Here is a 23,496-nt window from a genome sequence, read left to right on the forward strand (position 1 = left end):
CTTCAGAGATGAATTTCATTTACTTCAGCACTCTCAAAGGCAAAAAGGCAAAACTGTCCAATAATGAAGTTCAGATAGGCATCAAAATCCCTTTTTACCCATAGCATCTATTATTCAAAACTGAGTCTTGCCCAGCAAAATTCTAAGTCCTCAGTAAATTCTTCCAAAGATGTAAGCTTTGCAAGCACTCTCTTTCCCAAACCAAATAAAGCAGCTCTAAGGCAACCACAGGCAGGCGTCTGGGCTCTTTTCACTTGACACCATACGAGGTACAACTCGGGACAGGCTTGCAGGGGCCCAGCACCAGAAGCCCAGCAGAGCCTGGCGGTGCACGCTTTTCTTCACAGCGGTCCAGGGGAGGCGGCAGACTCCGGATTTCTCGGCCTGCGAGTTGGCTCTTGCCCTGCCGTGGGGCTCCCCGAGCCGGGGCCGCAGGGAAAGGCCGCGATGCAGGCCTGGCCTCGCCGGCCCAGCGTGCGAGGACAGACCCCGGCCCGTGGCCCGGTCCCCGCGGGCCCTGCCGGCAGCAGGGCGGGGAGGCGCATGATGAAACTTCGCGGCGGGTTTCAACAGCGGCGGGCGGCAGGGGAGGAGTCGGCACCGGCGGGAGCCGCCCTCTTCATCACCCGCCGCGGCGGGGACGACGGCTCGCCCTGCGCCGGCGACCAGGAGGGGGTAAGGCGCCCGGGCGGGAGGCGGCTTCTGCGCCGCGGGGCTGCACCGGGCACGGCCGGGCCGGGCCGGGCAGGGCCGGCTGGTGGGCGGGGGGCGCCGCCGGGCTCGCGGGCCGAGCGCAGCCGCGCCCGGCGGCCTCCAGGGCGAGCCCCGCACAGGACCCGGCCTTCCGCCGCTCCTCCCGGCCACCTCGCTGGGCCGCCCCCCCGCGCCTTGTCCCGGCTTGTGAGTGAGGGGGCGGCGGGCCCGGCGTGCGCTGCAGCCGCCGGAGGAAGGGGCGGCCGTGTGGAGGGAGGTCCGGGGCGTAGCGGGCGGGCGCGGAGCGAGCCTGCCCCGGGTATCTGCGGTCGCCTGTTGGAAGAGCTCCGGAGAGCGTGGGGTACGCGAAAGCCGCCCTAGCTGGAGGGGAAGCCCGGCTCCATGTGCTGAGGCTGAGCTCCCCAGCGCCATCGCTTGTCCAGATGAGAAGGATGTGGAGGGAGCGGTGCTGGTGCCCTTGGCGCCGTGCTCCCCTTGGCATGCCTTTTGCAGCCCCAGTGTCCCTGGAGCTGTAGGCTTTGTGGCTCTCTTAAGCCTAAGCCTAATGGGAGCTTGAGGCTGAGGTCCCCAGCGCCATCACTTGACCTGTAGGTCCCTAGCCTCAGCCCACTTCTACCATTAGTTGGGGTTAGAGTTCAGAGAGCTACAAGGCCTAGATCTCCAGGGACACTGGGGCTGCAAAAGGCATGCCAAGGGGAGCACGGCACTGCACCAACATTGCTCCCTCCACACCTTTCTCATCTAGGCCACCGGTGGTGCTGGGGACCTCAGCGGCAGCCCCAAGCTGCCATTAGGGTTAGGCTAAGGGTTACAGTCCAGAGAGCTAAAAAACCTACAGCTCCTGGGACATTGCAGATGCAAAAGGCATGCCAAGGGCAGCACAGCACTGCAGCAACATTGCTCCCTCCACACCTTTCTCATCTGAGCCTCCCACTGTGATGGGGACCTCAGCCTCTACCCCAACATCCCATTACGGTGTAGAGTTAGGGTTAGGGTTCAGAGTATCACAAAGCCTACAGCTCCAAGGACAGTGGCGCTGCAAAAGTCATGCCCAGAGGAGCACGGCACTGCACCAATATTGTTTGCTCCACACCTTTCTCATCTGGGCCACCCATTGTGGTGGGGACATCAGCCTCAGTCACAACATCCCATTAGGGTTGGCATTAGGGTTAAGGTCCAGAGTATGCACAGCCTACAGCTCCAAGGACACTGGGGCTGCAAAAGGCATGCCAAGGGGAGCATGGCACTGCACCAGCATTGCTCCCTCCACACCTTTCTCATTTGGGCCACCCATGGTGCTGGGGAGGTCCAGTGTAAACCTACCCTCTTTCAGTCTGAAACCGTTGCCCCTTGTCCTGTCACTACAGGCCTTGGTAAAAAGTCTCTCTCCATCTTTCTTAGAAGCCCCCTTTATATACTGAAAGGCTGCAAACTGAAAGGACTGTTAATGTTTCTGCTGAGGTGACGTTACTTCAACAGATCATACCCAATGCCCAGTAATGATATGTCCTATTTGTGCTCTATAAAAAAATCATAGACAACCTCGGTGTACCTAAAGGTAAACTTAAGCCTAATTTCTTGCTGGCCAAAGGTTGCCTATCATATTCTGGGCAAAACAGGTTTTACCTCATGTTCGTAAAGTCTACTGTTCTCTTGTTAAGTCCTCCTGACAGTTAAGCGATTAATAGCCTACATTTGTTATCCGTTTTCTAGGTGTCAGCTCTTGCTTACAACGTTCATGTCTTTATTGAACAGGTTCTCCACTTTCAGATAGATCAACAGCCTCACCATGTGCGGTATCTGGGCCCTGTTTGGGAGTGATGAATGCCTTTCTGTCCAGTGTCTAAGTGCCATGAAGATAGCACACAGAGGACCTGATGCGTTTCGTTTTGAGAACGTCAATGGATTCACCAACTGTTGTTTTGGTTTCCACCGCCTTGCAGTTGTTGATCAGTTATATGGCATGCAGCCTATCCGGGTGAAGAAATTCCCGTATCTGTGGTTGTGCTACAATGGGGAAATCTACAATTTCAAACAGGTAAGTGTTTATGGATCATATGGCATTTTCTTTTTTTTTTTTTAATTTCAAAACTAGTGGATATTTGGAAAATGTTTTAAATCATAGTGGACTAGAATATCAGAAAAAAAATTAAAAGTTATCAAATGGCTTATTTAAAAGGAAGTAAATTATCTCGATGAGCTGTGAATCTGTGGTGGCTTAGATAGTAACACACTTAATCTTTAATACTGAAAAATCACTTTTTAATTGTCAAGAAGGGCAGTAAGTATTTGTATCTTCAGGTTTGATCAGTTTAAAATAAAGATGTATTTTTCATTATCTCTTGGGGAGGGGTTTTCTGAGCCTCTTTCTCCCCTTCTTGTCTCTTTGTAATGCAAATGCTTTTAGACTGTCTTGCTCTTCAGTTATTTTGAGTTGTTCTCCAAGCTGTCAGGTATTGCATTTTTATTTCTGCATATTAATCTAGATGGGATATGTATAGCATGCATGCTTATGTATTTATGCAAAAGCAACAAGCACTAGGGAGATGTTTCCAGTATGCCACCAAAGTCTTTAGGTGTCTGCAGCTTAAGGCAGATGCTTTGTGGGGTTTTTGAGAGTCACCTAACCAAGTCTCTTGGGCACAAAACAAGCAGCAACTCTGTACTTACTTCCTAAGGTGTCTGAATGTCCCTGATGGGTGTGATACTGCTGCTGAATGTCATCTGTGTGCCTCAGTCCCTGTGCTGAGATGTCCGTGCTGCCTGTGTTACTTGTAAAGGGAAGTGATTCAGCGTCGTGGTTTAACCCCAGCTGGCAACTAAGCCCCACACAGCTGCTCGCTCACTCCCCGTTGATGGGATGGGGGAGAGAATCGGAGGGGTAAAAGTGAAAAAACTCGTGGGTTGAGATAAGGACAGTTTCATAGGTAAAGCAAAAGCTGCACACCCAAGCAAAGCAAAACAAGGAATTCATTCACTCCTTCCCATGGGCAGGCAGGTGTTCAGCCATCTCCAGGAAAGTAGGGCTCCATCATGTGTAATGTTTACTTGGGAAGACAAATGCCATCACTCTGAACATCTCCCCCTTCCTTCTTCTTCCCCAACTTTACATGCTGAGCATGACGTCATAAGGTATGGCATATCCCTTTGGCCAGTTGGGGTCAGCTGTCCCAGCCGTGTCCCCTCCCAGCTTCTTGTGCACCCCCAGCCTACTCGCTGGTGGGGTGGGGTGAGAAGCAGAAAAGGCCTTGACTCTGTGTAAGCACTGCTCAGCAGTAACGAAAACATCCCTGTGTTATCAACACTGTTTCCAGCACAAATCCAAACCATAGCCCTATACTAGCTACTGTGAAGAAAATTAACTCTACCCCAGCCAAAATCAGCACATTCAGATCATCCAAATTTGGCGTGTAAAGCAGCTTACAATTGTGACTGTTTCTGAATCATGCTGAAACTGAATGCTTAAAATGAATCATAAACTGAGTGTGGTAGTATCAAAAATGTATGAATAATCTGAGATATCTTAGTACTTCTAACATCACATTTTTGAAGTCAGTCAGGCTGCTGTCAGTGACATCAGTAATGTCATAGAGAATTTGACTGAATAGGCAGGAGATTTTTTTTTTTCCCCAGTAGTTTAAGTATCTGGCTGCTTGAAGCGTGAGATACACTTTGCCCTGCAGTCCATGTAAAATGTATTGTACCAACAGTCTGTAATACTTGGCTGTGTTTTGCATTGTGGTATTTCTGCTGTTGAAAGCAGTAAGAATTACTCTCAGTTGTGCTACACACACAATCCTAAGGGGAATTTAATTATGCAAAACTTGCATTGCCATCAGCAGGAATTTTTTCGGTTATTCTCACTACATTATGTACCCTCTTTCTTTATAAAGAGATTTTTCTTTCAGGCTTGTAGCTGAAATCTACCTAGGAGAGAATCATTGGTAAAACAGGCATTTTGTTTAGGGCAATGACTTAGTTATTTTAATATTGACTCAATTTGATCCAAGACTTTTCCCCATAGATAACAATTTAAAACAAAGCAATTAAGGTAAAATTCTAAAGCATTGATTTGGTGGGGTTTCTTGGCTTTCTAGTGTTTTACTGAAACCCTCTCTTCCCCCTGTCTGGTAGATATTGAAAGGACTTTAAAAGTAGCACCACAAGAACATGAAGAATATTTGGTCCGCTAATTTCTTCCTCCCCCACTCCATCTGCACAGGCAGAGTGAAAAGGTTAGTTTGAGGAATGGAGGAAGATTAGGCAGAAGGAAATTCTCTGTGCATAAAAAAAACACTGAGAAATTGCAGTGACTGCATAAGTAAACCAAAGTTTATTACTGAAGTACCTTACTCTGCAGAGATCTTACCACTGTCTATGTGTTTTGGGGTGGGGGGGCTTATGTAAATGTCATTATTATCTGATAAGAAAGTGTCACCAAGGAATTTGAGACTACAAAAAATGATGTATTTGTTTCTGGTCCTGTTTTGAGTTGGATTTTTGGAAGCAGTGGCTGCCCGCTTCTGCAATTTGTGTATGGGAGATGGGGAGGCTAGTGCTTCTGAAGACCAGGGTCATGGGTTTGCAGTTTGACGTCTTCAAATAGAAATGTATCCCTGAAAACTTGCCATAATGTGAGTTGCTTAAGACTGCAGAGTCAATCTACATTGTCTGAGAGATGATCCTGGATAATATTTTTAACACAAAACTATAATTTCCTTCTTTGGCAGAAATGTTTCTATAACTTTTGAACTGTGATTTTACCAAAAAAACATAGTTTTCTCATTAAACAATTACATGAATGGTGTTGTTTTTTAATTAATAAGCAGTCCATGTTTGCAAATACTTATTCATGTTTTTCTTCATATTTTTTCTTAGTTGCAGAAGCAGTTTGGATTTGAATATCAAACGTTAGTGGATGGTGAGGTTATCCTTCATCTTTACAACAGAGGAGGAATAGAACAAACAGCATCCATGCTAGATGGTGTATTTGCTTTCATCCTTCTGGACACTGCAAACAGAAAAGTGTTTCTGGCGAGAGATACCTATGGAGTCAGACCACTGTTTAAGGTGCTGACTGATGATGGATTTTTGGGTGTCTGTTCTGAGGCAAAAGGTAAAACCAGTTGTGTTTAGTGCCTAAATAATCTTAGGTCTTGTTGTAGGCGACAAACTTCTTTGTCAGGCTTTTCTTCTAAGTGTGAAGAGAAAGTGAACTGTAAGTTCAGTAATAAATGAACTATATTTACTAGTATAAGAACTACACATCATTAAAACAAAAAACACAGAAAGTAAACCTCTAAGATGTTTAATTGTCCTTAATATCTCTGAAATAACTTGCTTATTTAATTTTATAATTCTTTGTGTTCTGGAATCATAGCAGTATTGAGCCCAAGATGTTTTATGTTACCCCAAAGTTAAATGTAGTCTATAGAGTTAGCCTAGATTTATGCTATGATAAATTATATTAGAATTTGTTCCTGGTGTTCTATGGTGAACTGGGAAGTAATGCCACAAGAACTGCTTATCTGTAAAAGCCAAGAATTTTAAAACCCTACTGAAATTTCCTGCAGCATTGGGTAATTTTCTAGTAACACTTACTTTATTTGATGATGATTTTTTTTCCTTTGAGATGACACATCTGCTAGTCTTTTTTTTTTTTTTTTTTAAGTAGTTATCTCTAGTCTTGACACTTGCATAAACAAATCCAAACAGTGCCAAAAGGGAGTTTATTGCCTAAAATGCACTTTGGCTAAAATTGACTTTCACAATTACTTGTGTCTCTCCCATTTACTGTATATCGATTGTATTATCAGACTCCAATGTAGGTTGACTCCTCTAATAGTAGTACTAAGTACTAGTGCTAAGAGCTGTACCATCTTTGCTTCTTGGGAAGGAAGAAGGGAGGTGAATATTTTAGGGACTGTGTTCTGTAACCGTCGCCGTGAATTACCGGTCCCTCTCTAACAGCAATTCCGTCTCTCTTTTGTGGAGTTCCTCAAGGGGCATCCAGGTGACCAGCAGGTGCAAAACATCCTCTTTCACAAGAGGAATGGAAATAAGGTTTGGCTACAAGTCTGATTCTTGGCGTTCATTAGCAGTGGTGTAGATCAGTCTGGGACCGATGAGTTATGAAATCACTAAATCAGTGTCAATTAAGCAATCACTTCAGTGATGTAATTTTATTATAAACCCCTTGTTAGCTTGACTACACTTAATTTTAAACACAAAATCAGTTATTAACTGTCATTTGAATTCTCATAACCGTATTACACCTTGACCTAGACATCATGTAGTCAGTTAGAAAAGTGCTCTTCTTAATGCTTACAGGAATAAATTGCTACTTACCAATTAATAAAACTTGCTGGCTTCCTTTCTCTACTCTTGCCTCAGCTTGAGATGGCTCAGATCTGTGTTTGCAGCCTGCCAGAAGCAGAATCATGCTCCAGCCAGGGCAGACTCAGACTCAAAATGATATTTTTTAATACCAAATTGAGGATCTGGAGAAAATATTTGTATATATTTTTAGTACAGAGGCTGTTGAGTGAGGTATAACTTAACCATCCTAGGTTAAAAACTGACTTTTTTTCCCCCATTTTATCTGTAGGACTTATCAACTTAAAGCATTCAACATCCTTATGTCCTAAAGTGGAACCATTTCTCCCGGGTCATTATGAAGTGTTGGATTTAAAGCCCTCTGGCAAGGTTGCATCTGTGGAATTAGTAAAATTTCATAGCTATAAAGATGAACCACTCCATGCTGCATGTGATACAGTGGAAACTCTGCCTTCAGGTAGTACAGCAAAGCATTTGCTACTTATTCTGATTAAAAAGTGAAAACATTATAATCTTTTAATATAAAATTTGTATTGATTAGTTTAAAAAAGTGCCATTTAAAAAAGACCTGGAAGAACCTTTATAATGGAGGAACTTGAGAATTGTTTTTGTAGGCAGTCATGTACAAAGATATTTGAACTTGCATGCCCTCATTATCAAAGGAAATTCAGACAAATATCTTTGTTTTCTTAATTGCATAATCCAGTAAAGTCTAAGTAACACTTCTTGGTTTGGTTTTTTCCCCCCCCTCTTCTTTTCTGGACAGGCTTTGATCTTGAAACAGTGAAAAGCAACATCCGTATTCTGTTTGAAAATGCTGTTAGAAAACGTTTGATGGCTCACAGAAGGATTGGCTGTCTTTTGTCAGGTAAGTAGCAAGAATGAATCACAATTCTTATGTCTTCTCTCTCTTTCACCCAAAATCTACCAGTTAGAGGAAAGTATGCTGGCTGTTCTGCTATGATGTACCTGAAATGATCTGAGTCTTCATTTGCTTTTTAGTTACAGAGACCTTGTTAGTTTGTGATAAAGTTTTCCAGTTTACAAGTATCTTGAAAGTTTTACGCTTTTAAAGTTTACTCTGCGATGGGATGTTGGCTTGTTGAGACACTGACCATTTTTGACTAAGAAATACAATAGTCTTATTGAAAGATCACCCAATATTTTCTTAAACATGTAAGATTTATGCTTAGGTTGGTGTCTAAAAAGAAAATGTAGTTATTACATTCACTGTGTCCTGAGTGAATGGAGAAAAAGGCCTTGGCATATTCAGCTAGCAGGAGGAACTGAAGTTCTTACTTGTCACCTTCTTTGCTTTAGCCTTCATCCTAGACTGCCCTTGATTCACCAAATTACAGGGGAGCATCTGGACCAAAATTATTTGCTACACTCTTTTTTTCAGGTGAGGTAATAGCTTGTGGTACAGGAATTTGTTCACTGAATTTGCTGTTACCAGATCAGTGTTACAGAGGTGCTTTACAGAAGTAAGGCTTTGTAGCCATGGGACTGACATCTTATTCACTGTGTTTTTGTAGTACTTTGTACTTGTGGTTAGAGTTCTAATATCACAGAATCATAGAATAGTTTGGGTTGGAAGGGACCTTTAAAGGTCATCTAGTCCCACTCCCCCTGCAATGAGCAGGGACATCTTCAGCTAGATTGGGTTGCTCAGAGCTCGATCTAGTCTGACCTTGAATGTTTCTAGGGATGGGGCATCTACCACCTCTCTGGGCAACTTGTTCCAGTGTTTCACCACCCTCATCATAAAATATGTCTTCCTTATATCTAGTCTAAATCTACCCTCTTTTAGTTTAAAACCATTACCCCTTGTCCTGTCACAGCAGGCCTTACTAAAAAGTCTGTCCCCATCTTCCTTATAAGCCCCCTTTAAGTATTGAAAGGCTGCATTAAGGTTTCTCTGGAGCCTTCTGTTCTCCAGGCTGAACAACAACAACTCCGTGAGCTTTTCTTCACAGGAGAGGTGTTCCATCCCTCTGATCATTTTCGTGGTCCTCCTCTGGACCCGCTCCAACAGCTCCATGTCTTTCCTGTGCTGAGGGCTCCAGAGCTGGACACAGTACTCCAGGTGGGGTCTCACCAGAGTGGAGTAGAGGAGCAGAATCACCTCCCTCGACCTGCTGGTCACACTTCTTTTGATGCAGCTCAGGATGCTGTTGGCTTTGAACATGTGCATTTGAACGAGAGAGAACAGACTAGGAGATACCGTTGGACCGTTTCCTTACTGTGGCATCATAAAAAGTAGGAGGGAGGTAAATGAAACAGGGAGATACGCAGAGTTGGAAGATCCCAGTCTCAGCAAAAAGCCTGTTCAAAACCCAAATTTCAGATATCAAATTAGAAGGCAGTCAGCAGCTCCTCAAATACACATGGAGAATGTATTAGTAGCAAAACTAAGTGCCCGTGCTGGTATAATACCAGAGTATCTCTGTGCTTTACAATTTTGAGTATGCTTGAAGCATCACAGTTGGAGAATTGTTTTTGTTTTCAATCACGGAGGAGTTCTGCAACTTCACAGTGGAAACTCAGGTTTTGATTTGCCTGATTTCCGCATCCTAAGCGCTCAGTTTGATTTCTGTGCTCTCCTTTTCTCAGACTCTGCATGTAATTTCTACAGAAGGAGATTTTTTTTACAAGGTAGCATACCCACAAAGCGGATCAGGGTGGGAATGGATGCTAATGCACTCAGCTGAAAAACCACATGCAGACTGTAGGAAACAAAGAGAAGAGGATTTTGCCTCATGCAGGCAGGTGTGGGAGGACAGGTACTGTGTTTTGCTCAGTACTTCAGAGGGGAGCAGCGAGTAAAACTAGTCAAGGATTAGCAGAACTAGCTCATGAGAATAAGAAGGTAGATCCTTAGAGTACATCTGGGCACCTTGTGCATCTCTTGGTTTTATTTTTTGTTTGTTTTCCAAACTGTTCAAATCCTTCCACTGTCCTCCTCTGAGAAGGAAGAGGAGGAAAAAAAAAAGAATGTCACTAGTGCACCTTTTCACTTTGAAGTGATGTTTAAAAAATTAATTCCACTCAAAATGTGTGAAACACACTTTTGAAAAATGATTGAGGAAGAGTGGAATCCTTACACTAAACATTCTGTTCTTTTATTTAATTCTTTGTTATTCAAACAGCAAACCAAAAAAAAAAATTACATAGTTCTGTCAGTAGAGTATCAAATGTGTAGGTAAGAAGAGGATAGAGAGCAGTTTTGAAATGGAGAATAAATCCCATTATAGCAGAGTTGAGAAGGGGCGTGTTCTGTAGTACGATGTTTTTGGAGCACTTTCCGTGTGTCTTAAAGAAGGATTTCCACTGATGCTTCTGACACCAAAAGTACTAACAACTGTTACTGAAGATGTTCCACTAAAGTTGCCTGATTCTCTTGTTAGGCAGAGGTAAATGTGCACTTGTACAAGAAATACCTTGGATTCACATGGCTTAAAAATGAAGCCCACTCATGAGATTCTGCTATCTAGATTCAGCGTCCTTAAGGGGAAACAAAAAAAACAGTCAAACACCTAACCAAATAAATTGTTTTGTTGGCAGGGGGCTTAGATTCCAGCTTGGTTGCAGCTGTTCTTCTGAAACTGATGAAAGAAATTGACATCAATTATCCATTACAAACCTTTGCAATTGGAATGGAAAACAGTCCCGACTTACTGGCTGCCAGAAAGGTATAGTATGCGTTGCTTTCAGTTTGTTCTGAGCTGCGGAATGCTAAACAGTGTATATTAATGGTGCTAACTTCATGGTATGGTATTAATAGTAATACTAAATATTCATGTGTTGCTATGATGTGAATCAGTTTGCAGTAGATCATTTAGTACAACATTTGCTGCTTAGTTAAATCCTACGAAAGAAATAATTGAGCCTTACCTGTTTTCTCTTGCATTTGGAAGACTTTCATGACAGACTCCCATTGCATTGTTACCAAAAGCTCAGTACTTCAGAATTGTCTCAATTCTGCCTCTGGGTTTTAGGGTAAATCTCCATGCTATGGTTCCTATGCTATGGCATTTGTATATATGTTAAATATTCTAAGTTAATCATCAGTTTACTGAATTAAGAGTTTCGTACAAACTGTTTGGCATCTCGGATACCCTTTAGGTATCCAGGCTGTCTGGCTTTTGAGCTGCTTTTTCTCTTCAGGGCAAATATCTGGAGTATTTAGAGCCTCTACAGATTCTGTTATGCTTTGGGCAAGCAGCTGGATGGTCTGTTGTAATCATGATTGAACACTGTGATTAGGGAGACTGTGTTCCCTCTGGTGAATGTACCACTGCAAGTCAGAGGGGCTGCTACAGTACCATCTTTTCTTGGCCTAACGTCATATAACTCTCACTGTGGCAGAAGGGAACGGGTCTTTTCACTCAGCGTGTGTGCTTTAAACACAATGTATGTTTAAAAAATGTTTTAATTTAAAAGCAATACATTATTGTGACCTTTTACAAACAGGTGGCAGCACATATAGGCAGTGAACATCATGAAGTAATATTTAATTCTGAAGAGGGAATTCAGGCAATAGAGGAGGTTATCTTCTCCTTGGAAACCTATGATATAACAACAGTAAGAGCTTCAATTGGTAAGATTTATTTAATAGCAATCTTTGCTTTATATCACCCAAATAAAATTTTATCAAAAATCATGTAGTCATCTGCTAGATCCTTTAGCTGTCACAGAACCTGGGAACTGGGACTCCAAAGTTCTGCTCCCTGGTCTTGTCTGTGATACCACACTGAGGCAAAAACAGTTATTAGTTTCAAAGTCACCAACTGTACAACACAATTGTCAAGAGCTGTTCCTGAAGCTTTGGGATGAAAAACAAAAGTTACATGAAGAAGAGACATTACATCTACAGGTCTAGGTTTTCTGCTCAGATAAGTATGAACCTTGGAGGAAGGGGGAAAATGTACAGGTTATCTGAGGTACTGAATGTTGTGATAGCAAAACAATTATGATTACCCTATTCCTTGCATAATTTTGATACTAAAGTGAAGTATTTCTTATCACCCTCTAGTAACACACGTGCACTCAAGCCAGGTAGACTTCTTATAATATAAGTTTGATTCTGAGAAATTAAGGAAGTCACCAGCAACTTCTTACAAAGGGTTGCCAACCTGATAAGAATGAAAAACCCTAATCCAATGTGACCTCCTGTGTAATGCCAGCTACGACATTTTACCCAGTTAATCTTGCGTCAGCCTAAAACATTGTAAAAAAGTTAATAAGCCAAATAGGCAACACAGTTTTCAAAACCCAGGTCCCTGAGTGGAATTTGGTACGTGAAGACAGGACTTTGCAATGTGAAATACTGAAAGTGTTTCTTTAAAAAATAAAACCAACTTTATCTGTCATCTTTCTTTGTGATTGTGGCTTAGTATGAGAAATAATGAACTAGATCCTTTTCATTAGATCTCTAATACTTTTGTTAGACAAGCATATTGTTTGGAAAGATGTAATGAGGGGAAGACATAATTCTGGTTAATAAATATTTCTTTAAAAAAGAAATAACTGAAAAAACAGCTTCATCCAGTTCAACCACAGTGGCAGAGTTAAGCAGCAAATTTTGCTGGTAGTTTTGTTCTCCAAAGCTAGAAGGTTTGTTCAGGACTGTGCTGGAATTAATCATGTGCTTCATTTTGAACTGAGTCAGAGCAACTCCTATATGTGTTCCCACGGGAATCTTCCAGCATTCCCAGGATCAGACACACACATCTTTCTGATATTTTGAGGGCTAAGTATAAGTACACAGTTTAGATGTATTTGCAGCACTTAGTTTGTGTGGCTGTTGATGGCTTTGAATAACAATGAGATGTTATTTTAGTGTATTGCAGTTGTTTGCTGCAGAAGAAAGTAGTGTAGGAGAGAAACTTCTATAATGCTAAATTGAAAACTGTACTAGCTGTATATAGCATCATCCATGTAGCTGTATTTTAATAACTTCATACTTTTTTTTTTAAGGTATGTATCTTGTCTCCAAATATATACGGAAGAAAACAGACAGTGTGGTCATTTTTTCAGGCGAAGGATCAGATGAGCTGACACAAGGATATATCTATTTCCATAAGGTAAATATATTCACTATACAGAAAGCCCTTGAGCTGCTTGTTCTCCCCTTCAACAAAAAATCTCTACTGAGATTTCAAGGTGTGAAGTTTGAGAGTTGTCACAGCTGTATATTTGCTGAGAATTTCTCCTGAGGTGGTATAAAATCCAAGGGATTCAGTTTAATCACTTGAAAAATAATTTTTTTTAAACTTCAAAATTCCTGAGACTGTTATTTCTGGTATGTGGTCTTTGCTAGTTCTGAGATCACTCAGTGATCATTCCAACTCAAACACCAGACAGCAAGCAATGGTTCCCTCAGTGCAGCTTATTATGTCTGTGCGCTACATGCATATGTCTGACTACAGGCGCCGTCTCCCGAAGAAGCTGCAGAAGAGAGCGAGAGGCTTCTGAAAGAGCTCTACCTGTTTGATGTACTTCGTGCAGACAGAACTACTGCAGCACATGGGTAAAACATAGTCTCTTGGATGCTGAGGACTTGTGTGATTTAAAAGATGTTCAACTGGTGTTTCCCAGGGCTCAGTATTGGGGCCAGTTCTATTTAATCCGTATCAATGATCTGGATGAGGGGATCGAGTGCACCCTCAGTAAGTTTGCAGACGACCCAAGTTGGGTGGGCGTGTTGATCTGCTTGAGGGGAGGAAGGCTCTACAGAGGGACCTGGACAGGCTGGATCGATGGGCTGAGGCCAACTGTATGAGGTCCAACAAGGTTCAGTGCCGGGTCCTGCACTTGGGTCACAACAACCCCATGCAATGCTACAGGCTTGGGGAAGAGTGGCTGGAAAGCTGCCTGGCAGAAAAGGACCTGGGGGTGTTGGTCAACAGCTGCCTGAATATGAGCCAGCAGTGTGCCTAGGTGGCCAAGGAGGCCAATGGCATCCTGGCTTGTATCAGAATAGAATAGAATAGACTATTTCAGTCGGAAGGGACCTACAACAATCACCTAGTCCAACTGCCTGACCACTTCAGGGCTGACCAAGTTAAAGCATGTTATTAAGGGCATTGTCCAAATGCCTCTTAAACACTGACAGGCTTGGGGCATCAACCACCTCTCTAGGAAGCCTGTTCCAGTGTTTGACCACCCTCTCAGTAAAGAAATGCTTCCTAATGTCAAGTCTGAACCTCCCCTGGTGCAGCTTTGAACCATTCCCACGGGTCCTGTCACTGCATACCAGGGAGAAGAGATCAGCACCTCCCTCTCCACTTCCCCTCCTCGGGAAGCTGTGGAGAGCAATGAGGTCACCCCTCAGCCTCCTCTCCAAACTAGACAAGCCCAAAGTCCTTAGCAGCTCCTTACAGGACATTCCTTCCAGCCCTTTCACCAGCTTTGTTGCCCTCCTCTGGACGCATTCAAGGACCTTTACATCCTTCTTAAATTGTGGGGCCTAGACCTGCACACAGTACTCAAGGTGAGGCCGCACCAATGCTTAATACAGCGGGATGATCACCTCTTTTGACCGGCTGGTTATGCTGTGTTTGATGCACCCCAGGATGCGGTTTGCCCTCTTGGCTGCCAGGGCACGCTGCTGACTCATATTGAGCCTGCTGTTGACCAGCACCCCCAGATCCTTTTCTGCAAGGCTGCTCTCCAGCCACTCCTCTCCCAATTCATACTTGTACCCAGCATTATTCTGTCCCAGGTGCAGAATCTGGCATTTGGACTTGTTAAATTTCATCCCATTAATCATAGCCCGATGCTCCAATCTATCTGGATCCCTCTGCAAGGCATCTTGTCCTTCAAGACAGTCAACAGCACCTCCCGGTTTGGTATCATCAGCAAACTTGCTAATGGTGCATTCAATGCTGCATCCAGATTGTTGATAAATACATTGAGCAGAACTGGCCCTAGAACTGAACCCTGAGGAACACCACTGGTGACCCGTCGTCAGCCACATGTAGCCCCATTCACTACAACCCTTTGAGCTCTGCCCTTCAGCCAGTTCTTCACCCAGCGCACTGTGAACCCGCTTGTCCCATAGTTGGACAACTTGTCCAAGGATGTTGTGAGGGACAGTATCAAAAGCCTTACTAAAATCCAGAAAAACGACATCCACCGCCTTCCCTTCATCCACTAGGTGGGTGACCTTATCATAGAAGGATATCAAATTAGTTAAACAGGACTTTCCCTTTGTGAACCCGTGTTGACTGTGCCGGAAATAGTGTGGCCAGCAGGACTAGGGAATTGATTGCCCCCCCCTGTAGTCAGCACTGGTGAGGCCGCACCTCGAATACTGTGTTCAGTTTTGGGCCCCTCACTACAAGAGAGACATTGAGGTGCTGGAGCCTGTCCAGAGAAGGGCAACGAAGCTGGTGAAGGGTCTGGAGCACAAGTCTGATGAGGAGCGGCTGAGGGAACTGGGGTTGTTTAGCCTGGAGAAAAGGAGGCTTAGGGGAGACCTTATTGCTTTTGACAACCACCTGAAAGGAGGTTGTAGCGAGGTGGGTGTCAGTCTCTTCTTCCAAGTAACAAGTGATAGGACAAGAGGAAATGGCTTCAAGTTGCACCAGGGGAGGTTTAGATTGGATATTAGGAAAAATTTCTTCACTGAAAGGGTTGTCAAGCATCGGAACAGGCTGCCCAGGGAAGTGGTTGAGTCACCATCCCTGGAGGTATTTAAAAGACGTGTAGATGTGGTGCTTAGGGACATGGTGTAGTGGTGGACTTGGCAGTGCTAGGTTTACGGTTGGTCTTGATGATCTTAAAGGTCTTTTCCAACCTAAATGATTCTGTGATTCTATGATTTTAAAATTGAAGTTGTAGCCTGAAGGAATTTGAGCAGCAGCAAACCACACTGCAAAATCTAATCCGGTCTTCAGTGATTGTAGAGCCCACTGTGTTGCCAACTGATGCAGGAAATATCTTTTGTCTGGAATTGTACTGTTTTTTATAGAAGCAGTGAATTAGAAATATAAATACGCAGAGTTAAGGAAGGAAGGCAAAGTTGTATTTGACTTTGGTTTTTTTGAGGTTTAGACAAAGAGGAATCTTGAATCTGATAATCAGCATGCATATGAAAAATTAAAAAACATACTGAAAGAGAAAAGTATGTGCATTGAATCAGGTAGCTGACTGTAATAAAGAGATGTTAGGATGCAGTCTGTGTGACTGATACCTTAAAGAATCACCAAATTGTGCACTGCAGAAAATAACATTATTTTACTAAAGAAATACATGAATTAAAAGGAGAATATTGTTGGGAAGCTGGCTATAGATGAGAAAAAGGTGGTACCTTTGGCAAAGCAAACAACTTACAGATCAGGAAACTTGTGTTGTATATTGATCCTGCCATAAAATTACTTACCCAGGTTTTTATAACCTTCTTACATTTCTCTTTCCTGTATAAAGGATGGACAGAGTGCAGGAGACCTGCCATTTGCCTCATAATTTATTTTGTGCTGAAAAGTTTGGCCACATATTCAAGGCTGTTTAATACCCTACTCTGGCCACTCTTCTTTGGAGAGTTGCCATTTCTTGAAGAGAAGCTGGGGTCAGCTTCACAGCACTGCTAGGAAGAAAGAACCCTTGTATTAATAAATTAAAACTGAATTTAAGGTGTTCAGATTTATGGAGAAAAGGGAGAAGAATTGAGAGTAGAGAGGAAATGATGGGAGAAAGGATGAAAGTACCTTTATCAGTTAGAAAAAAATAACTGTAGTGAAAGACTTGCAGTGCAAATCTTGTCAGTATATGTGGAAACTGAGCCTCCTCAGTACTAGATTGCTGAATGATGATGCTTTTTTTTGGTAAGGTGGGTATTACCTAAAGTAGTTGAAGCTTTTTATCAGAGGAGAAGCTACAGAGACAATGAAATTACTAGAATGCAGTACATCATCTCCATTTGACTTTGAAACTGGGCAGCATAATGTCTCTTGAGGAAGCACACTGAGAGGGTTTCTTCCTACCAAAGGCAGTTAGTGTAATTTTATTTGTTGCCTTCAGTGTCCTTAGAAGCCATGGTATGCATAAAAGAATGTAAGCAGGAAGACTTTATACATGTATATCTGCCACTGGTATAGGAGAGAACTTGTGCAAATGCTGCAGGATCAGTAGTCAATAGCTTAATGGTGTCCATGTGGGCTCCTTTTCGTTGTTTCTTGAAAACACAAACAAGTGTGGATTTCAGAAATGACAGCAGAAATCCTTGCTTGGTTCTGTGACATCTTTACAAATGCTGATGCAAATCCTAGTGAGCAACTTGTTAGTTCTCTGGGGGCAACAGGACTTTTTTTCAATGTGTTTTTGCTTACGTGGAACAACGGTTGTTGCAAATCCTGCAGGACTGTAGTCTTTAAATTCATTGTACTAGAAGCTGTCCAGCAGATGGCATCATTGAGATCTTTATTTAATCTGTGCTGACCATATACTTAACTTTCCAAATTGATGAATTAAATGCAGATAGTCATGAATATGCGAGTGAAATTTCTTCTAAGTAAAAGCAGAAAACCTTGTGTTTATGTGAAAGATGGGGAAAGCTTAACTGTTATGGAATTTGTAAGTAGATGACTTGTTGGATTAATTCAGTATCTTTTCTATTTATTTCCCCTGTTTAGTCTTGAACTGAGAGTCCCATTTTTGGATCATCGGTTTACTTCTTATTATTTATCTCTACCAGCAGAACTGCGAATCCCAAAGGTATGTAAAACTAGGGTTGGACCCAAGTGTAAGCTTACAAATTCACTGATATGTGTTCTAAGCATGACCAAACTGCTGAATTCAATGGTTAAGTCCTCTACCCAAAGTCAAGCATGTTCTTAAATACTTTGCTGGATTGTTGGACTACTGGGAACCCTTTTCTGACCAGATCTTCTGAAATAAAATAATTTCTTAAGTGTTTAAAGCCAGATCTTTGTACTGCAGTTCCTGAGACTCACGACTTTGTTGTTCTGCAAACAGAATGGAATTGAAAAATACCTTTTAAGACAGTCCTTTGAAGATTCCAACTTGCTTCCCAAAGAAATACTCTGGAGGCCCAAAGAAGCTTTCAGTGATGGTATAGCATCAGTAAAAAAATCCTGGTTTTCTATTCTTCAGGACTATATTGATCAACAGGTACAATACCACTTCTTTTTTTTTTTTTTTTTCCACATTTAGGTGTATTAGATATGGCTGCCAAGGGGAGGCAGCTCACATGCTTAGTTGGGAGAATAAATCTGGATATGACAGTAACTTGAGCTTCATGGTGGAGGAGCAACATAAACTTTAATCAGCGGTCTTCGAGCTATCTGAGTTGGTTAAAGGCATTTGAAATCCTAGATACAAAGAAATGCTAGAGCCTCACAGAAATGACTGTGCAAGGAAATGAACATCATTTCAGTATCTGGATTGCAAATTAGATTGTGTGTTGGCAAACACAATTTCAGGGTTACATGCAAAGCAGCTGCTTCAGCTGAAGGCACTTGCATGAACTTACTCTGCAGCTGAGTAATAGCATAATGACTTTATAATGTCCTTTCTTATTTATGTCATTTGTTTTTCCCAGCCATGCCTAGCTAAGCCCTTTTGCTTTTTAAAGCCTCTGCTTGCATTGCTAACCAATGAAGACTTACAGCATTTTGGCTTTGGACAAAGGATAATCACCTCTGGTGTACAGAAGTATTTTAATAATCGAGAGCAAGGAATAACACCCAATTTACACCAGAACTCTGCTCTACAGAAATATGTGTAGTCTGGCCTGTGTTTGGGTGCTTGTCTGTCCTACCACCAACTGCTTGTTTCCCATTTTCTTTCTCTATATACACAGGCAAGAAAGTAGTTGGGTCAGGCAACAGTGTTGTGCTGCTTGTACTGAACCTGTATTGGTGTAGTAGGGCAAATTTATTTCACAGCTGTGAGGACGTAGACAGCATGTTGGCAGTGGAAGCTAGCTGCTTTAGAAATAGCCTCAACTGGTGCAACTATTCATCCTCCCTTTCTTAGCCAACTTGGCAACTGCAGGTGTCTTTGCCTTTGCATCCCAGGTCTTTTGTTGCTAAGAGCTTGGATGTACAAGCAGAGTCAACAGCTCTCTGTGAGCTGAAAAAAAAAACAAACCAGGAAACCACTCACATGGCAAAAAGGCTGCTTTAAGTTGTTAGGTTGATTCACAGAAAAGAGAAGGATAGGAAAGAAGTTTTTGTGAGCTTGCTAACAAAGGTGATTGTAACCCAAAGAGAAAACGGGGCTTCGCATCTAATGCAGAGAGAAATATTAACAGCACTGGAAATATAGTTATGTATTCATAAAGATCAAGGGAGAATATGACAAAAATTCACCTGTCAGAAACCTCTGACTCTAGAATAGTATTTTTTTGTTTTTTAAACCTATGGGCATTCAGTGGTTGGTGAATCCTTGTATGTCTTTAACTTGCAGCAAATTGATGTGTAAAAGTTAAATGTATTTGCAGCTTAACTTGAGTTTTGCTTATGCCTATAGGTTGATGACCTTCTGCTGGAAAAGGCAGCGGAGAAATATCCTTTCAATCCTCCTAAAACGAAAGAAAGTTATTACTACCGCCAGATCTTTGAAAAGCACTACTCAGGGCAAAGCAACTGGCTGCCCCACTACTGGATGCCGAGATGGGTTAAAGCTACTGATCCTTCTGCTCGCACATTGAAACATTACAAGTCAGCTGCCCAAGAATAGGCTGTTGAAATAATCCCCCAAATAGAAGTGCTGCAAGCAATTTGCATGCACCCTGCTTTAAAAAAACCAAACAAATTATACAAACCTAAAGCTTAAATGGTCTTTAAGATGCATTTTGACAATGCTATGGGAAATAAGAGTTTTGTGTGGTTAGTGTACTGTTAAAAATTCACCCTGCTGTACCAAAACTTTGTAATTCATGGGAAAATAGTTTATGGACAAGGAACTACCTTATTTGGCAGCTCTGTTCCTTATGTGACCTCGATTGTATTAATTTGCCTTGCAGTCATTTAATATATTTTAATGTGAGCTCTGTTTTGAGGACTTGAATAAGGCTAAGCGATGCAAACTGCTGCAGGCCCTCTGAGCAAAGGGGAATTTGACCCTAGCTATTTAGTGATTTTGTGTTCCTGGCTGTGGGATTTGGATAGTCTGTCTATGTTACTCTATTCTGAATGTCTTTCTAAGCATTCCTGAGAACCTTGGTCTGGTTTTCAAAAAGTATTTAGATATTCATAGCTATGCAGAGGTGCTTACTAAAGTTTATAATAGTGGTGGTGCTGGGTGTTACTTAATTAAATGAATGGGAATCTTATTTGTTACTGTAAAGCCACCAGTTGGCTGTTTTGAATCTTGTAAATATACCAGCAGTCTAAAGATATTGTGACTGTTATCAAAGAGCAGAACAGACAAGAGAAGCTGAGTTATGTCTTTTGTTTCTAACTCAAGGGCTTCAATTTTTAAATGTATTAATATTCTTGAAAATAGAGTGTTAACCAGGTGATTTATATCAGTCTGATGGGAGTTGCATGACTAAGTGTTTTAAGAAATTTTTCACTTATTGTGAGAGTTTTTCCACCTGTATGATGAAAAGGTAGACCGTGTTGCTGCTCAACTGCATGTGGCCAACTGTGTGGTGAACCAACCCTGTTAACCATAGATTTTAGTCAGACAAGGCATCATTGAAGACAATAGGATCAGATACCTTGCTTGGAAAAATGGAAAAAAAGCATCTTCAGAAACCACAAGAACTTCTAATATCCTACTGAAAAACACATGACTTTTTACCCAGGACAACTTTTTATTAACTACTTAGGCATGGGGGCTGCTTTTTTAAAGGTAACTTAAACATAAGGGTGGTCAAAAAATATACATGTGTGCTGCAGATTGACTTGATTAGTATCATGCTCTTTATGAAGACAGAAGTTTAGTTTATTGTCCCTCTTGACTAGGAAACCAAAGCCAATAGTTATTTAAAAGATAAAATATAAGCAATTCTGGTTTAAAATCTTCATAAAATTACTGATTGTCTATTTATTACTGCCCCCTAATCTGCATTTGAATCTCTGTTCCAGAAACCTTACTGAACCTCTTGGTGGTACCGCGGAGCCCATGAACTGTCCAGCTATGGCCAGTAGTAGCCATATTTTGACATAAACTTGCACATACTAGTCATTTATGAATATATGATGAGTAAGGTATTACATTCCTCTAGCCTTCTTTACTTAAGGGCCATGTGCTTGTCTTTTTGGATTTCTTTGAAGCAGTAAAGTATATTTTGACTTGGGAGAGGAGTATAGGGTATGTTGATTAGGTACCGATATGTAAACGTAAGATTTACTACTCTCTGTAAACTTCCCAAGGCTGAGATGATAAGAAAATAGCATTTGCCTGAAGTAAAAATAGGTTGAACACATTTTGGGGTCATTGCTGGAATGCACTTTCTGCTGCAGGATGGTCAGGTATTCAAGAAAATCCACCTTAAATTTTTTAATTCCTAATACATTGGGCATTTATGTAGTGAAGTACGATCCTAGACTGGTGATCCTAATTATTTTAGCTTTTTGCTGATGTGCAGAGGAAAAATACAGTGTTTGGTGCCTTATTCTTGTTAAAGGTGTAAGTGCTAGGGGTCTCAGGAGTGAAAACCTGTTCATTCCTTCTCCATGTAGAGACTCAAATTCTGCAGCCTTTTTGGCTTTTGTGACGCTCTGTACTTTCTCATCTCTCTTCTTTTTTTTCTCTTTTTTTAAAGACAGCAGCTACTCTGGATCATCTGCTAGCTGCAGACATGTTTGTAGTTTGTTACAGGAGGGGATGGGATGCAGGTCCAGAGTGCAGCACTGTCTTGTCTGGTTTTACTTTTTATCTTTCTTTCTTCCTGCTGTGGTTGCCTCCTTTTCTCACTCCATTTCTTTTGGAGAGAATTAAGCTGGACTATTCTGACAGCTTGAGTACATTGGTTTGAGTAGTGTGTCCGAGGTGGGGATGGGGAATTAAAGTCAGTGGTCGACCTGGGAGGGAGGAGATGGATAACTCCTTGGCTTGCAGGATTGCTAAGGCCTGGGGTTCTTGCAAAGTGGATGACATAGTGTGTGGGGGGTTCTTTTTATTGATTTGATTTTTGCTTTGCATTGATTAAATTATTAAATTATGTTTTCACTGCAATCTCTCACTCTTTGGAGGAAGAAGAAATAAACACTGTATCTGCCAAAGAGGGCACCGCAGTGTATGGGACCTACTAATTGCTTAAGGTTGCTCAGTGACACCCATGCCCTTCATCTTTTTAATAAAACCTACCTGCTATTTTAACCTCCAGTTGACTGACTTGTGTGGAGCTTTGATGACTGTCTCCACATCCAAGTGTCCATAAAAGTGACTCTCCAGAGAAGCTCCTCAGTACAAACCAACATGTAAGAGCCAGCAAACACTTGACAGGAATTTGGGGACCCTTGGTTCTTTGGGCAGAGATTTCTATGCAGGATGGTTTGAAATAATATAAAATGATTGAAATTGTGTTTAAAATCACAGTAAAGTGTAAAAGCAGCCTATTTTATCTAAGAGAATATGGAGAGTCTCTTTGTGGAGGACCTTTGATGTGGGAAATGTCATTTGATGAACATTTACAAGGTGATGCATATTTAACTGTCTTCACCAAGAATAAAAAAAAGCTGCTGGAAAACTAGGTTGCAGGAACCAGTGTTTGCTTTGCTGGGGAAGCTAATTCCTCAATGAGTGTTACAATTTTTCCAGAGTCAGAGTTAGCATCAGTCAAGGTTGTTGGGTTTCTCCACTCAGAACTGAGGTAAAATATGGTAAATTGTGGTTAAAAGTAAAATATCAAAAAATTATACTGAGACTCTGGAGGGGTGGACTTAGTCTTTTGTTCTGACACAGACCTGATGTCTGATTTCCATTAGTAAATAAGAGAGAGAAGTTGTCGAAGGAGGATTTAATACAAGGTAAGCCTGTGTTTGAGCTGGCAGTTGAACAATCGTCCCAAAGAAGAGTGGGGCTGAAGTGCAGGAGAGGCTCTTTATTTCCGTAGCAAGGTAAGCTGTGTGTTCCTCGGTGACTTCCCGAGGGATAGCCAAAGCAAATGCATTGCCTGCACCATGCTTGTCACAGTTCTGCCTTTTTTTATTTTTTCTTTTATTTCAGGGCCTATTGTTTTTTATTTACATATGAATTAATACATTGTAGTTGACATAAAGGCTGTGATTAGGAAAATCTTAAAAGGTTTCAAATAAGCCTGCCTCTAGGTGGAGGTAACGCAGAAAGTTTTTATTTAAATTTAATATTTTTAATTTAGTTTATTTAAATTTAAATTAATAACTTTAATTTTTTACTTACAAAGCTTGAGGATGGAGAGAAGGGCTAGAGGATGATGAAGCAGAGAGGTGGTTTATGCTGCCGTGGTATCTTGTGAGTTGGTAGGGGTAGTAGCTAGGAGAGGTG

General features: G+C 41.9%; 1 protein-coding gene across 3 annotated transcripts; it reads left to right on the forward strand.

The window, feature by feature from the left end:
- The first annotated feature begins 522 nt into the window (after positions 1-522).
- ASNS (asparagine synthetase (glutamine-hydrolyzing)) lies at positions 523-22,356 on the forward strand. Of its 3 annotated transcripts, none has more exons than XM_072854232.1 (12): positions 523-675; positions 2,470-2,752; positions 5,593-5,830; positions 7,322-7,507; positions 7,817-7,918; positions 10,615-10,742; positions 11,524-11,650; positions 13,030-13,136; positions 13,482-13,582; positions 17,688-17,769; positions 18,031-18,186; positions 19,549-22,356. In XM_072854232.1, the coding sequence occupies exons 2-12, from the start codon at positions 2,504-2,506 to the stop codon at positions 19,756-19,758; spliced, it is 1,686 nt and encodes a 561-aa protein (XP_072710333.1). In that variant the 5' UTR covers positions 523-675; positions 2,470-2,503; the 3' UTR covers positions 19,759-22,356. The 3 variants fall into 3 exon arrangements, with proteins under 3 accessions (XP_072710333.1, XP_072710335.1, XP_072710334.1); XM_072854234.1 differs by having other exon boundaries at positions 594-675; positions 2,485-2,752; XM_072854233.1 differs by lacking the exon at positions 523-675 and adding an exon at positions 743-1,054.
- The last annotated feature ends 1,140 nt before the right edge of the window (positions 22,357-23,496 follow it).

This window comes from Ciconia boyciana, chromosome 2 (assembly GCF_034638445.1).
Source record: "Ciconia boyciana chromosome 2, ASM3463844v1, whole genome shotgun sequence".
In the NCBI taxonomy this organism is placed as follows: Eukaryota; Metazoa; Chordata; class Aves; order Ciconiiformes; family Ciconiidae; genus Ciconia; species Ciconia boyciana.